Source organism: Anser brachyrhynchus (assembly GCF_964034855.1).
Source record: "Anser brachyrhynchus genome assembly, chromosome: Z".
In the NCBI taxonomy this organism is placed as follows: domain Eukaryota; kingdom Metazoa; phylum Chordata; class Aves; order Anseriformes; family Anatidae; genus Anser; species Anser brachyrhynchus.
The window spans coordinates 49,439,284-49,451,802 of NC_137697.1; the positions used below are offsets into that span (position 1 = coordinate 49,439,284).

Here is a 12,519-nt window from a genome sequence, read left to right on the forward strand (position 1 = left end):
ATCCAACTCCCCAAGCCTGTCAGGGTTCCTCTGGGTGTCATCTCTTCCCTCTAGTTTATAAGCTGCACCGCTGAGCTTGGTGCAATCCACAGATTTGCAGAGGTTGCACATTCTGTAGAAAGCCATGTTAAATGGAGTGGTTATACCACAAGACACTCCTTTAGTTTAATGACTTACATATTGCAATTATTTATAAAGGTGTTTGATTAACGTGTCCTGGATTTTCAAGGAGGACATAAAATTCTCGTTTTGGCTGAGAAATGGTCTGAAGGAAGACAGTTTTCCTCCAGACCAAAACTTACTTGAGTCACACAATAGGCAAAAAAAAAAAAGTTATTTTGAACTTTTAAAGGTATTTATTTTTCAAAAATATTTTTCAGCGTTAAGTACACAAAGCCATAAGATATATGGCAGACACTCACATCAAATCTTTCAGGCTACCTGTTTGTAATACACATGACTTAACCAGCCAGACTATTTTACTGTGCCCAGATGCTGAATCTTGCAAGTCTCAAACTTCCTGTAGCAAAGGTGGCAAACTCTGCATTAATCAGTATTCCAAGTATCAAAGAACGGTTTATAGTCAGCTAGGTGTATTATGTGTTACAGAAACCAATTCACAGAGTTTTTATGTGGGGAAGAAGCTTTCCTTTTTTTTATCATTCTATCAGAATAACATCCCTATTTATTCTTCAGCCCACTTAGTTCTGTGACTGTTTACTGTTCAATTCCTCATGAATGAGGAATTGTGCTACAGAATACAATAAATTTCTTACCTGATTATTTTATTTTTGTTAGCTGCTCCTTGCCTCATTCAGCCTCACAGTTTGAATCAGAATGGTAGTTGAAATTAAGATTTCTCTTTAGAGGAAGACATATAATTCCTATGAGAATAATTAATTTGCTAGATGATAGTTATTTCCTTAAGGCTAATGATCATAAGTTGGAGTGTTCCTGTAAGTTCGGAGGAATTTTTGCAAGACAGAACAGGAAGGTCTGGACCTAATCCTGGAGACATTATCAGTAACTCTGGCTAGCTGTCATAGGCAAGGGTAAAAGTAATAATCATTGGAAATAAATGAGGAGAAAGCTTTCTGTTAGTAGCTCTATGAGGAAAGCATTTTATTCCTTTTGGTCATCACTCAAAAAACTAGCTACATGACCATAACTTGTTCTGAAGAACTCCCATTTATTCAAAACATGTTCAAAGAGCGATTAAAAAACAGAACACTAAAAAAAATAGTTTTCAACATCTTTGTGTCTTGTTGTTCATGTAAGTCTAGATTGTAACAGCTGTGCAGTTAGTTTCTATGTTTTTTAGTCGTGGTGGTTTTTCTCACTCAAAGAATTTGTATTAGAAACAGCTTTATGAAAATGAGGGAAAAGTAAAGATGATCATTCCCAAAGAACACCAGCAGCTATTACTGATTTATTTATTTTTTTTATTTTACCAAACACAAATTTTAAGCCAAAGCAGATGTAGTTGTATGCACAAATCTTTCTTTGAGATACTTGTGAGAGCTATCTATTCACTGCTGTTGGACAGTAAATTTACCAAAAATACATTACCTAGCTTGCACTCTGTAATACAGAAGTAGATTGCTGCCAGTATCCCAGTCTGCCTGAGAATCACTTATGTGACTACAGCAAAGAGATGCCTGCAGCAGTATTTAACTTACCTTTCTGGAACTGACAGTAGAGAAAACAGCTTCTGCTATTTCCATGCTTGTTTACATTGATTACGCAGTTATGACAAAAAGTAGGTATGTTTTAATGAGCTTTTGCTGAGTTAGCAACTAAGTATTAAGTAAGGTTTTGTTGCAATAAACTTTTTTTTTTTTAATTCTAGGGAGAATTTGAACGCTTTTACAGTTTGCTATTGTATTGTCTTTCATACATTGCTAAAAAGAAACATAGATATTAAAATTCTTTGCAATCTTGCCTGAAGTAGGAACACTAACTCTCTGACTAATGTCCGGTTAGTTAGTCCTAAGATGCTAGGTGTGTCATGATTAGAGCAATGAAGTTCTGTGAATTCTCTGTACATGTCAGAAACAGCACTGCCAGAAATACATGGAATTTTTTATTTTAGCGCTCTGTTTCAAAGCCTGTATTAGAAATATAAATACTTGTCAATGCACAGAGGTAAAACTGATTTTTACTCAAAGTTTTACGTAGACTTAGTTTTGTTTTTTCTCTCCTGTATTTCTGGGACTTAGGTGTTTCCACAGGTGGACGGGTAAACCCTCGAGAAGGAATTGTGCTTCACTCCACAAAACTCATTCAGGAGTGGAGCTCTGTGGATCTCAGAACCCCAATATCTGATGCTCTGCACCTGCCAGTCTGGGTGGACAATGATGGAAACTGTGCGGCTCTAGCAGAAAGGAAATTTGGTCATGGAAAGGGAATAGAAAATTTTGTAACACTCATCACTGGTACAGGTGGGTATGTTACAGTTCAGTGAAATCCAGAGTCAAAATATCAGTACCATCACTCAGAGTCTCATCTGATCTTAAAAGCATAAACAACACCATTGTGCCTGTAAAACTTTTATACGTTAATTTCTTAAACCAAAAATCCTCTTGCCACTGTATCTATTTGTTCCTTTTGGGGTACTTTTATCTTTATTCAGGCAAATGAAACCTTTTGCATGGTACAGGCTTCTTGATGAAAGAATTTCTGCTGATACAGTTATGCAGGCAAGCAGTTTTTTTGAAATAAGTAAAATCTGACCAACTTTAGCTGGAATATTTTTGCTTTATTCAGCTTTATAGATCAGTTAATTCTCTTTCATATGCAGAAATAGAAGTCAGATCAGGATATACATATAGAACAGCTAGATAAGCACCTGAATACAATATCTCAAAAGCAAATGTGTGCAACTTTTTTTTTTAAGTCCTTTAGAATGGTGGCGATAGTAACTGGCTGATAAATCCCCACCTGGGGTTTGTGAAGGAGTAAGAGGGGACTGGGTTTAAATGCCCTGGGTCTTCAGCACAGAGTTCACAATCATTCTACAGCTGTCAAACTGTGCTGTTAAAACATATCCTCTGAAATGCAAAATTTTAAGGCCACTTGGGAGGTTAGTTTTGTGCATAAAGGGCATGACCCACAAGCTCTTAAAGATTTGTCATAGTAGTTCGGTACTATCCATAGGCTTTAGCATAAGCTCGGAAGAAAGAATAAGCAGTACTTACTGGTTTGTTTTATACGAATAGGAGAGAGCTTTGAGCTTGCTTAGTAGGTGTGTTGAACAGAGAAGAGCTCTTCAATAACCAGTCATTTTCAGGATTCGGTATAGAGGACCACGGATGCACATATTTTATCTTGTCTATATTAGAATATGTAAATTTCAATGTCCTACAGAATTGGGGCCTTCAGAAACTGTACTTTGGTCGTTTTTACTCATGGCTGGTTTTGTATCTTTGCAGGAATTGGAGGTGGAATCGTTCACCAGCACGAATTGATCCATGGCAGTTCGTTCTGTGCCGCTGAGCTTGGGCATATTGTTGTATCTCTGGATGGACCGGAGTGCCTGTGTGGTAGCCAAGGATGTATAGAAGCATATGCCTCTGGCATAGCATTGCAGAGAGAAGCTAAGAAGCTGCATGATGGTATCTATGTACCTCATTTTTTTAAATATTTAAGCCGCAGCATATAAAAAAAATGCAAAGAAGACATAAAAAGAAAGAATAGACCTGCCATTTTTTTTGAGGAGGAGACAACAGTTATACAGGCAGTCAGCTTGGACTTGTTGTGTATGGCCAGGATGAGCTGCCACAGCCTGTACAGTACAATACAATTCTCCTTCGGTGATTGCAATATGCAGGCAAGCCATACTTGGAACCTCTGGCTTCAAAAGTGCAATAATCATGTCGTACAGTTCAGTTTCTCCTTTTTAAGTGTGCTGTAAGGTAGCCAACTGGACAGGGAGTCTGTGAGAGGTTTAGTTTCACAGGCATCATCTTTCAGCAACAGCTTCTCGGTCTTTTGACTGAAGTTGAGAACATTTTTTTATTCGGTGAAGTTTGGGGGCAGATGACAGGACTAGTGAATTACCATGCTAAAAGTGTTTGAATTTGATGTCCTGCTTCTACAAAGAGTTTCCTGAGTATGGATATGACTGCTAAACTCAGGACTGGCCAGATTGCTCAGGTTTCAGGCTTCAGTATGCAAGTAAAAGAGATGTAAAAATCTTAACTGCCTGTTTACTCTCCATTTCTTGACTTACCACATCACCATGTTTTTCTCTTGGCTTTCTCTCCTCTTCAAACAGCGGATCTGCTTTTAGTGGAAGGAATGTCAATGAAGAAGGAGGAAGTTGTTAGTGCTGCACATCTCATTCAGGCAGCTAAACTTGGGAACACAAAAGCAGAAAGCATTCTCAGAACAGGTAAGAAAGACAGCCACAGGCTGGAAAGCCCTTACATGATTAGATGTTGGGGGATACAGAAATGGTAATGCGCTGTACCACTACAAACAACAATCCTGCATTAGAGTCAAGGAACTCTCCGTGTATAATTACTAACTTTAATGAAAAGTTAAATACAATGTTACAGGAAATGCAAGCAAAAGATGTACTGAAAAGTCTCTGTGTTCCTGCAAAGATCAGGTTTGGCTTTAAATTAAAAAAAGAAGTGAGGTCTCAAGATTTTCATATTGGAAATTTTTGGGACATTTCAGTGTCAGCAAGGGAATGTCTTGCCTGAGCAAGCAAAGGCAATATGCATATTACTTTACATTGGATTATTTACTATTTTACTATCTTCAGACATAGTCCCCTTCCTCATACATAGCTGATAGAACTGAGAAAGTAGAATAATGCTTTGCTATTTTCTCTTATATTACAAGTGTGGTAATACATTGCCTGGTCTTTCACATCCATATCATTGAATAATGCATTATTGTGCAATAAAATGGCCTTTTTTTTTCTTTGAAGGAAAGAGTAATGGCAAACTAACATTTGTGATAACAAATTAAAAACTTTCTGCCATATGGAATAAAACTCTTTCCTGACTACTGTGTTATTAGCTGCTAACAGACCTATTTCAAAAATGGATGTTTGGACTGCTTTGAGTGTTCTACTTAATTTCTTTTTATTTTATTTTTTCAGCTGGTACAGCATTAGGCCTTGGAGTTGTGAACATTCTACACACCGTGAACCCCTCTCTTGTGATCCTTTCTGGAGTCCTGGCCAGCCACTATGTTAATGCTGTCAAAGATGTGATACAGCGACAGGCTCTGTCCTCTGTTAAAACTGTGGATGTGGTGGTCTCAAATCTAGCAGATCCTGCTCTTCTTGGAGCTGCTAGCCTGGTACTAGATTATACTACACGTAGAATATACTAGGTACCTGGAGGAATTACAGAAATGGACTGTTTAAATTAATAACGGGTGGAGGGAATACTTTGCCCAAATTTTTTTCTTTGACCAGAGCAGCTACAGAATCAGAGTAATGTTCTGAATAGTTAGTGACTACTTCAGCATTTCCTAATTAGGTATTATCTTTTTGTATTTTTTCTAAATTTCATTTGACTTCAGAGGAATCAATGTGCAATTTTGTTGTTTTTAATCACTTCTCTTGGCAAGCCCAGATGTTGCTTTAAGTGTAGCTGAATTATTTATGAGCATATATTGACGTACGGTAGGGAGTATATGTATGGTGTCAAATTTTAGCTAATACTTGGGGATACACATCTCATTTCCCACCTATGCGAAAAGAGAAGTCTACAGTGTGACCATCTTTTTTATTTCCAGGCTTCCACCAACAATGTAAATACGAGATAATCACCAACAGCAGGTGGTAGTTTCAGTGGGTGGAAACAAGGGAGGGTGCCTCCACAAACGAAAAAAGCTGCATTTAGAAATTGTGGCTTTTGAAGGGCTTGGAGGAGACAATTATTTATTACATCATCTTTAGAGGGCAGAGTCCCGTTTTAGAAGCTTTGCATATGAAGGAAAAAGACCATGGTCTAGTGAGCTTACGGACTGCCAAAGCAGTCCAAACAAACTGACAAGCATAGCAATGAGCATCTTCGTGTTCTGGCTTTAGCCAGCAGTAAATTATTTGAATTTTATTGTTGGGGTTAATTTTATTTTATTGGGTTTTCTCAAGGGACTTAGTCTACCACTTTGTCTCCCAAATTAGCAGAGAGGGGACTTTATTCTGTAGTGGCCAGTTAGCTAAAATCCAGTAATGTGGTACATCTGAGCGTAAAGACTACCTTGTGAGAAATCTCATCCACTGCAGAGTGACACGGTGCATCTCCTCAGCAGTGCTGGTGGCTGCAGGTACGATATTACTGTCCTGCATTCACCATCATCTCACGGGATGGAAAGTCAAATCTGAGCCTCATTCTCACGTTCAAGGCATCCACTGGCCTTGGAGCAGAGTATATAAATACCCGTAAAGGCTTGCTGCGGTGATTTGTGGTTTGTATCACGTAGTGAAAGTTTCAACAGGAAAAGTTTTGAGAGAGAGAGAGAGAGAGAGAGGGAGGGAGGTAGGGAGGGAGGGAGGGAGGGAGGGAGGGAGGGAGGGAGAGTGGGCTTTTCTGGGACTGAGGTAGAGGCTTAAGATCACACGGCATAGTCCTGTTCCACATTTAAGGAAGACGGTTTCTTTAACTAGTTCTTCTTGATTCATTGTTCTGTCCTTATCTATCTGCTTTTTAGCGCACTTTCAATTTGTTCTAGTAATGACAATTACTTCACAGAAGGAGAAACTGAGAAACAGAACAATCTAGCTGATCAGGTATCCCAGAAAGAAGACACCTGCCAGAGGAACAGTCTTGGGTCCTTCATTTAACGACCTAAACCCTCTGCACCACAGTCTTTCACAGAATCAGCAAGTATGGATATACTGGCTCTTAGAGCCTCCTACAAGTTAGCAAATGGTTATGTCACCAAGGTCTCGTAGTGTTCCTTTTCCTTTATTTACTTGCTGAATCCCAGTAACTTCAATACCAGAGCAGTAGCTCTGTGAGCAAGTCGAGGAAAAAAATCTGCTTTGCTCCACAGTGATAGCACCTCTTGGCAGGGGTAACAGCACTGAGGCTCTAACAGAGAGGATCCCTGTTGTTTGACCTTTCCATCCTACTACCACCACAAGGAATGTCTGTTTAAAAGTGGGACCAGGCTTTTGCTTTTCAGACCTCCTGATGCAAAAATAGCATTTTGATAGCTCAGACTCCAGACATGTTTTTTTCCCTAGCAGGCGAAGGGATGTTTGAGGCAGTCAGAAACCATGACAGGTATTTGAACATTTTAAAATATTTCAAAAAAATAACGCTAAACATCTTTAAAGTCTGTTCTCTTCAAGAAAATGGTTCTTCAAATGCTTTTGAAATTGTTTTGTTTTTTTTTTCTGGCAACTGAACAAGAACTTGCTGCATGGGGCAAGTGGTATAGAAGTCCTTGGTTTTTCCCTGAGACATCTGTGGGTTTGTAAAATTAAAAAAAGTTCATATTTAAGAGTGTAGTAGTGATTTATTTTTTTTTCACTTTATTACTTCATTCCATGTTCAGAAACATCCCCCATACTTCAGACACTTTATTGAGTACCAAAGGTTTTCTGGGCATTGACTCCCCATTGTATGCAGTCCCGGGGGGAGAACATCTGCAGTGTTGCGGTGTCTGGCTTATTGCTGCTGACCCTGTGCACTTCAAGGCACCCCATACCTTGAAAGTCAGAGAGAGCAAATCAGCCTTTGTATCCACTACTGGGAGGGCAGAAGGGGAGTGAAAGCATAAGAGAGCAGCTGGGCATTCTGTCCCCAGCATTTCAGACACTAAAGAAGTGTAAGACATACTGCAGTGCCTTCTCATTACTTTATGGGCATCGTCTGCTAAAACCACCTGTTGCAGGAGGAGGAGGTTTGGATTTGCAGTGTCCCTGGTAAGTGCACGTGGTAGCACAGCAGTGCTGAAGCCTCATCAAGAACACCAAGCATGCCACTGTCGAGCCCTCTAAGCAGAAAGGCATATTATACTCCAGAGTGTGGGTAGGACACCCAAGGCACGTTTACACTCAGCAATACATTAGCCTGCACCATCAGAACTTAAAATCGCACAGTGCCAAAAGGTCAGAAAGTGATTTAAACTGAAGTGAACTTAGTGTCATTGTTTATAATTTGTGTAGTAAATCCAAGACCTCTAACAGTCCATATACTGCTTTGCTCCTCACCCTTGCATCTGGTGGAAAAAAGACTGCTTTGTCAAAGCTCTGCCAAAGCACAGAGAGCCAGGACTTGGGACTGTGAGCAGGCCAGCTGAGTTTTGCCAGCTGTATGTTACTCATCTTTGCTGATACGTTACCTAATCAGCACAGCATCAAAGTTTGGATTTTTTTTTTGGTCTCCTGAGCAGCAAATTTAGTTATTCATTGTTTTCTGTCTCTGATCCGCTATCCAGGGAGTGAAGATTAACAAATCCCTCAGTCTTCTGGTAGTGTCCTTCCTCTATTTAAATTTACCAAAATGGTCAGAAAGTTGCATGTATTACCAACAGAGAAACTGTCAAGTTTGTATCACAGAAACACAGATACTGGACAGTAAAGTGCAGACAGGTTTTATATTCTGATACTCAAGGCACTGGCCTGAAGGCCACAGTCAGAGTGGTGGTCAATGGCTCTATGTCCAGGTGGAGGCCGGTGATGACTGGTGTCCCTCAGGGGTCTGTCCTGGGATCAGTACTGTTTAATGTCTTTATCAATGACAGAGACAGTGGGATCGAGTGCACCCTGAGCAAGTTTTCAGATGACACCCAGCTGAGTGGTGCAGTTGATACAGCAGAAGGAAGGGATGCCATCCAAAGTGACCTGGACAAGCTTGAGAAGTGGGCCCACATGAACCTAACGAGGTTCAACAAGGCCAAGTGCAGGATGCTGCACCTGGGTCTGGGCAATCCCAGACATGAGGACAGACTGGGAGAAGAACTCACTGAGAGCAGCCCTGCAGAGAAGGACTTGGGGGTGCTGGTGGATGAGAAGCTCGACCTGAGCCAGCAGTATGTGCTTGCAGCCCAGAAGGCCAACTGCGTCCTGGGCTGCATCAACAGAGGGGTGGCCAGCAGGGGGAGGGAAGGGATTGTCCCCTTATGCTCCGCCATTTCACCGGCATCAGTGAAATCTGACCATTGTGACTCTTTCAAATGCTGTGGAGAGCTTACAAGCTCTCAGTAAGGGGGAAATGCCAGAACCGGACACCCATTGGGAGATTCCAAATAATTGTCTGGAAAATGGCTTATCAAAGGCACAGTAAAACCAGTGCTTTGGCAACTGAAATACACTTGCTAATGCCATGTATTTAGTGCAGCAATGTTTTAGGTCAGCACCAAGCTATGTTTACTTCATAATCTGAAAGCAGATGCTTTGCACTGTGGGCCCATTAAGTGTTTTAAAATGCTCATGATGTTCTTGAGAAGACACAGAAAGCCACAGACCCTGGATTAAATTTGCACACAGCATTGTAGCACTTCTGGATTGGTTCACCTGGCAAGATCACACAAAACAGTGAAATTTTATACTTTGCTGTGTGGAATCACAGCAATGCCCAAAACACTCACCGCTTGTACACTGTGCTCTGGTATAAAATCAGAGTCAGATGACCACTTTTTCAGAATGAACAAGGCAACAAGAGTATAGGAAGCAGACAGTTTGCTGCTGCTGCTATCATAACTGAGGGAAGCTTTTGGGTACACAACCCTCCTGCTGATCTCATGCAGATGTCAGTAGTATCCTTATCAAATCTACTACCAGGCTTTTACTTCAGTTGAAGAAGGCCTTGTTTGAAAGCTCACATTTTTTCCACAGGTCTAAATAGAGCGAAATACTTCTCTACACCACTTCTGCCTTGCTTTTGTAATGAGACCACCATTGCTACAAATTTCTGTAGCTGCATGTGTTCCAAACTAGATTTTCCAGCTTCTTCTTTGCATGAAGCACATTACCAGCATTTAAAATTCCTGTGTGAAGTGCTAAATCTGTGCCTAAGAAGTGCATGAAGACTATATTTAAGATGAAACTTTAAAGAAATACCCTGTTTTTAATTTCCAGAGGTTCCTTTATTTATCAATTTCACAAACCTGTGATATCAGTATAGTTACAGTACTGTTTGAAAAGCTTAGTAAGGTTTTTATCCCATCCATACCATACCTCATGCTTATTTCACCTGACTGAGCTGGGTGACATAGCTGCAATTGGTAAACAGCTGCCAGACGAGGCAAGAGCAAAGAACCGAAGGCCAAAGGCATTGCAGTCATTGTCATCACACCCAACCATCAGTGATACTTGCTTAACTGATGCAACACCGAATTAAACTGCTCAGCAGTGTCGAGTAGCCCTTCCTTTCTCATAGCTGGCACCTACCACAGGTTTAAATGGACCATCCCATACCCCAAAGGCCTCCATCATCACTAACCTTGTAACATGAGTGAAGATCCTGCACAGCCCCAGGCAGACCACCACCCAGTGCCAGCATGCTGCTGCAGCATCCTCATTTTGCAGAGTAACAAACGTGCCCACATGACAGGTGCCACCGCATGAATCCTCTTCTGGCAAACCCTACAGGCACCCACCTTGTCCATTCTCAGACGTTAGCTAGTAAACTATACATTTTCCTTTTTATCAGCTGCTCAGAAAAAAAAAAAAGAAAAAAACATCAGCAAGAAACAGGCAAGCCACAGTGTCAGTTTGTGGCTGTTGACAACTTTTACCCACGCTCCTCTGGCTAAGAACATCCTCTTAGACGCAAAAAAGTGCAGCATCATCTTTTTCAGGCTCCCATCTTTTTAATGAACCCATGGCCTTGTGTCTGTCCCTCTTCTGCTCAACGCATGCTCATCATCATTTCAGACTAGCTGGGTGCTATCTGGCACCTGATCACAGGCTGAACAAAGCAAATTATACTGCAGGGTGTATTCAGCAGGCATCTGCAGCTTCTCTCAATGCCACATAAGACCCCTGTGCACATACACCTGGGACTTTGAAAGGTTGGAAGCATCCAGCGTGTTTCCCCAGATCCCACTGACTGACTGGGTTTTCTGTCAGCCACATTACTGCCACTGAGATAAGCAGCAGCAGTGGGGAGGGCAGTAAACAGCACCGAGTCGGTCAGATGCAGCACAGAATCATCACATGAAGTCGCAGAGTAGCAACAGATGCTGGATCCAGAATAAAAGTCAGTGTTCAGAAACACAGCGAAGGGGTTGGATTCACCCAAATAAAGCTAGCTATTCTTCCATTCAGTGTCACAAGTAGGAACTAAAATAATTCCCAGACAGCCTGAGCATGGCGCTGGCGAGGCCCCACCTGGAGCACTGACTCCAGGTCTTGGCATCCCAGTAGAAGAGAAACATGGACATACTGGAGAGAGTCCAACAAAGGACCACAGGTGATTATAAGGGACTGCAGCACCTCTCCTGTGAGGAAAGGCTGAGAGAGCTGGGGCTGCTCAGCCTGGAGAAGGCTGATGGGCATCTCAATGTGTACACGTACCTGAAGGGAAGGTGCAAAGTGTACGGAGCCAGGCTACCTTCAGTGGTGCCCAGCACTAGGACAAGAGGCAGTGGGCACACACTGGAGCATGGGAGGTTCCCTCCAAACACAGGAAGCACTTCTGTGCTGTGCAGGTGCTGAGCACTGGCACAGGTTGCCCAGAGAGCCTATGGAGTCTCCTCCTTGGAGATCTTCAAAAGCTGTCTGGAAACAGTCCTCAGCAGCCAGCTCTAGGTGGCCCTGCGTGTGCATGGGGGCAGAGAGAGGCAGTGAGCTAGTATAACTGAATAAAAATATCAAGGAAAATGAGGGAATCAACAAAAACTCAATGTAAGAGCTAGAAAAGCTAACCAAACCCAAAAAAAAAGATGCTCATTGAGTGTCCCAGTTGGATGCTATACACAAGAACTGCAGACCCCTTGATAGCACCCAGCTCATAAAACAATGCTTTAACTCTGGTAATATTGCTTCGGCCTCAAATCTGGAAGCCTTTGGCAGTTTTCTCAATTACAGCACAAAACTATGCACTTACCACTGTTAAAGTGTCTGATGAGATCTATGCGGTGATCAACTAGTTCCATAGCTCATTCTTTCAAATGACAGTAAATTCCAATTAGCATCTATTTTAGCATAGCACATAGCAGATAAGTGAATTTTATGCAACTAAGTTTTCACTATTAAATTATCATTTTATTTTAGAAGCCTGTGTTTGCAGAACCTTGGGGTGATGGGAAGAATGAAGATTTTAGTCAAGCTGAATGCATAATTGGTCGAGGCTAACACCGAGTATCAGTGTCCAATGGACTTCCTGTGTGCTAGTCCTTTTAAACTCACCTGTGGTATTCCCATGTAGTTCAGAAAATATTTTCTTCCTTTCATCTTGTATGGTATTAAGCTTCCATACCTGTAGTCTGTAGTCTGCTATCATTTTCATCACCACTCAACTGTATCTTGTGGGTACATTTATAAACATGAGAATAGTCCCATTTACTATAGTTAACATTAGGACACGACATACTTCAACT

The 12,519-nt window shown here is 41.4% G+C and overlaps 1 protein-coding gene across 2 annotated transcripts in view; it reads left to right on the forward strand.

Moving 5' to 3' along the window:
• The window catches only part of GNE (glucosamine (UDP-N-acetyl)-2-epimerase/N-acetylmannosamine kinase), a 31,625-nt gene extending 25,662 nt beyond the window's left edge, over window positions 1–5,963 (forward strand). For both annotated transcript variants that reach the window (XM_080574856.1, XM_080574857.1), the window contains exons 9-12: window positions 2,220–2,441; window positions 3,432–3,614; window positions 4,277–4,393; window positions 5,114–5,963. In XM_080574856.1, coding sequence (XP_080430982.1) covers window positions 2,220–2,441; window positions 3,432–3,614; window positions 4,277–4,393; window positions 5,114–5,349 — 758 coding nt within the window. In that variant the 3' untranslated portion in view covers window positions 5,350–5,963. The remainder of the gene's footprint in view (window positions 1–2,219; window positions 2,442–3,431; window positions 3,615–4,276; window positions 4,394–5,113) is intronic.
• The last annotated feature ends 6,556 nt before the right edge of the window (window positions 5,964–12,519 follow it).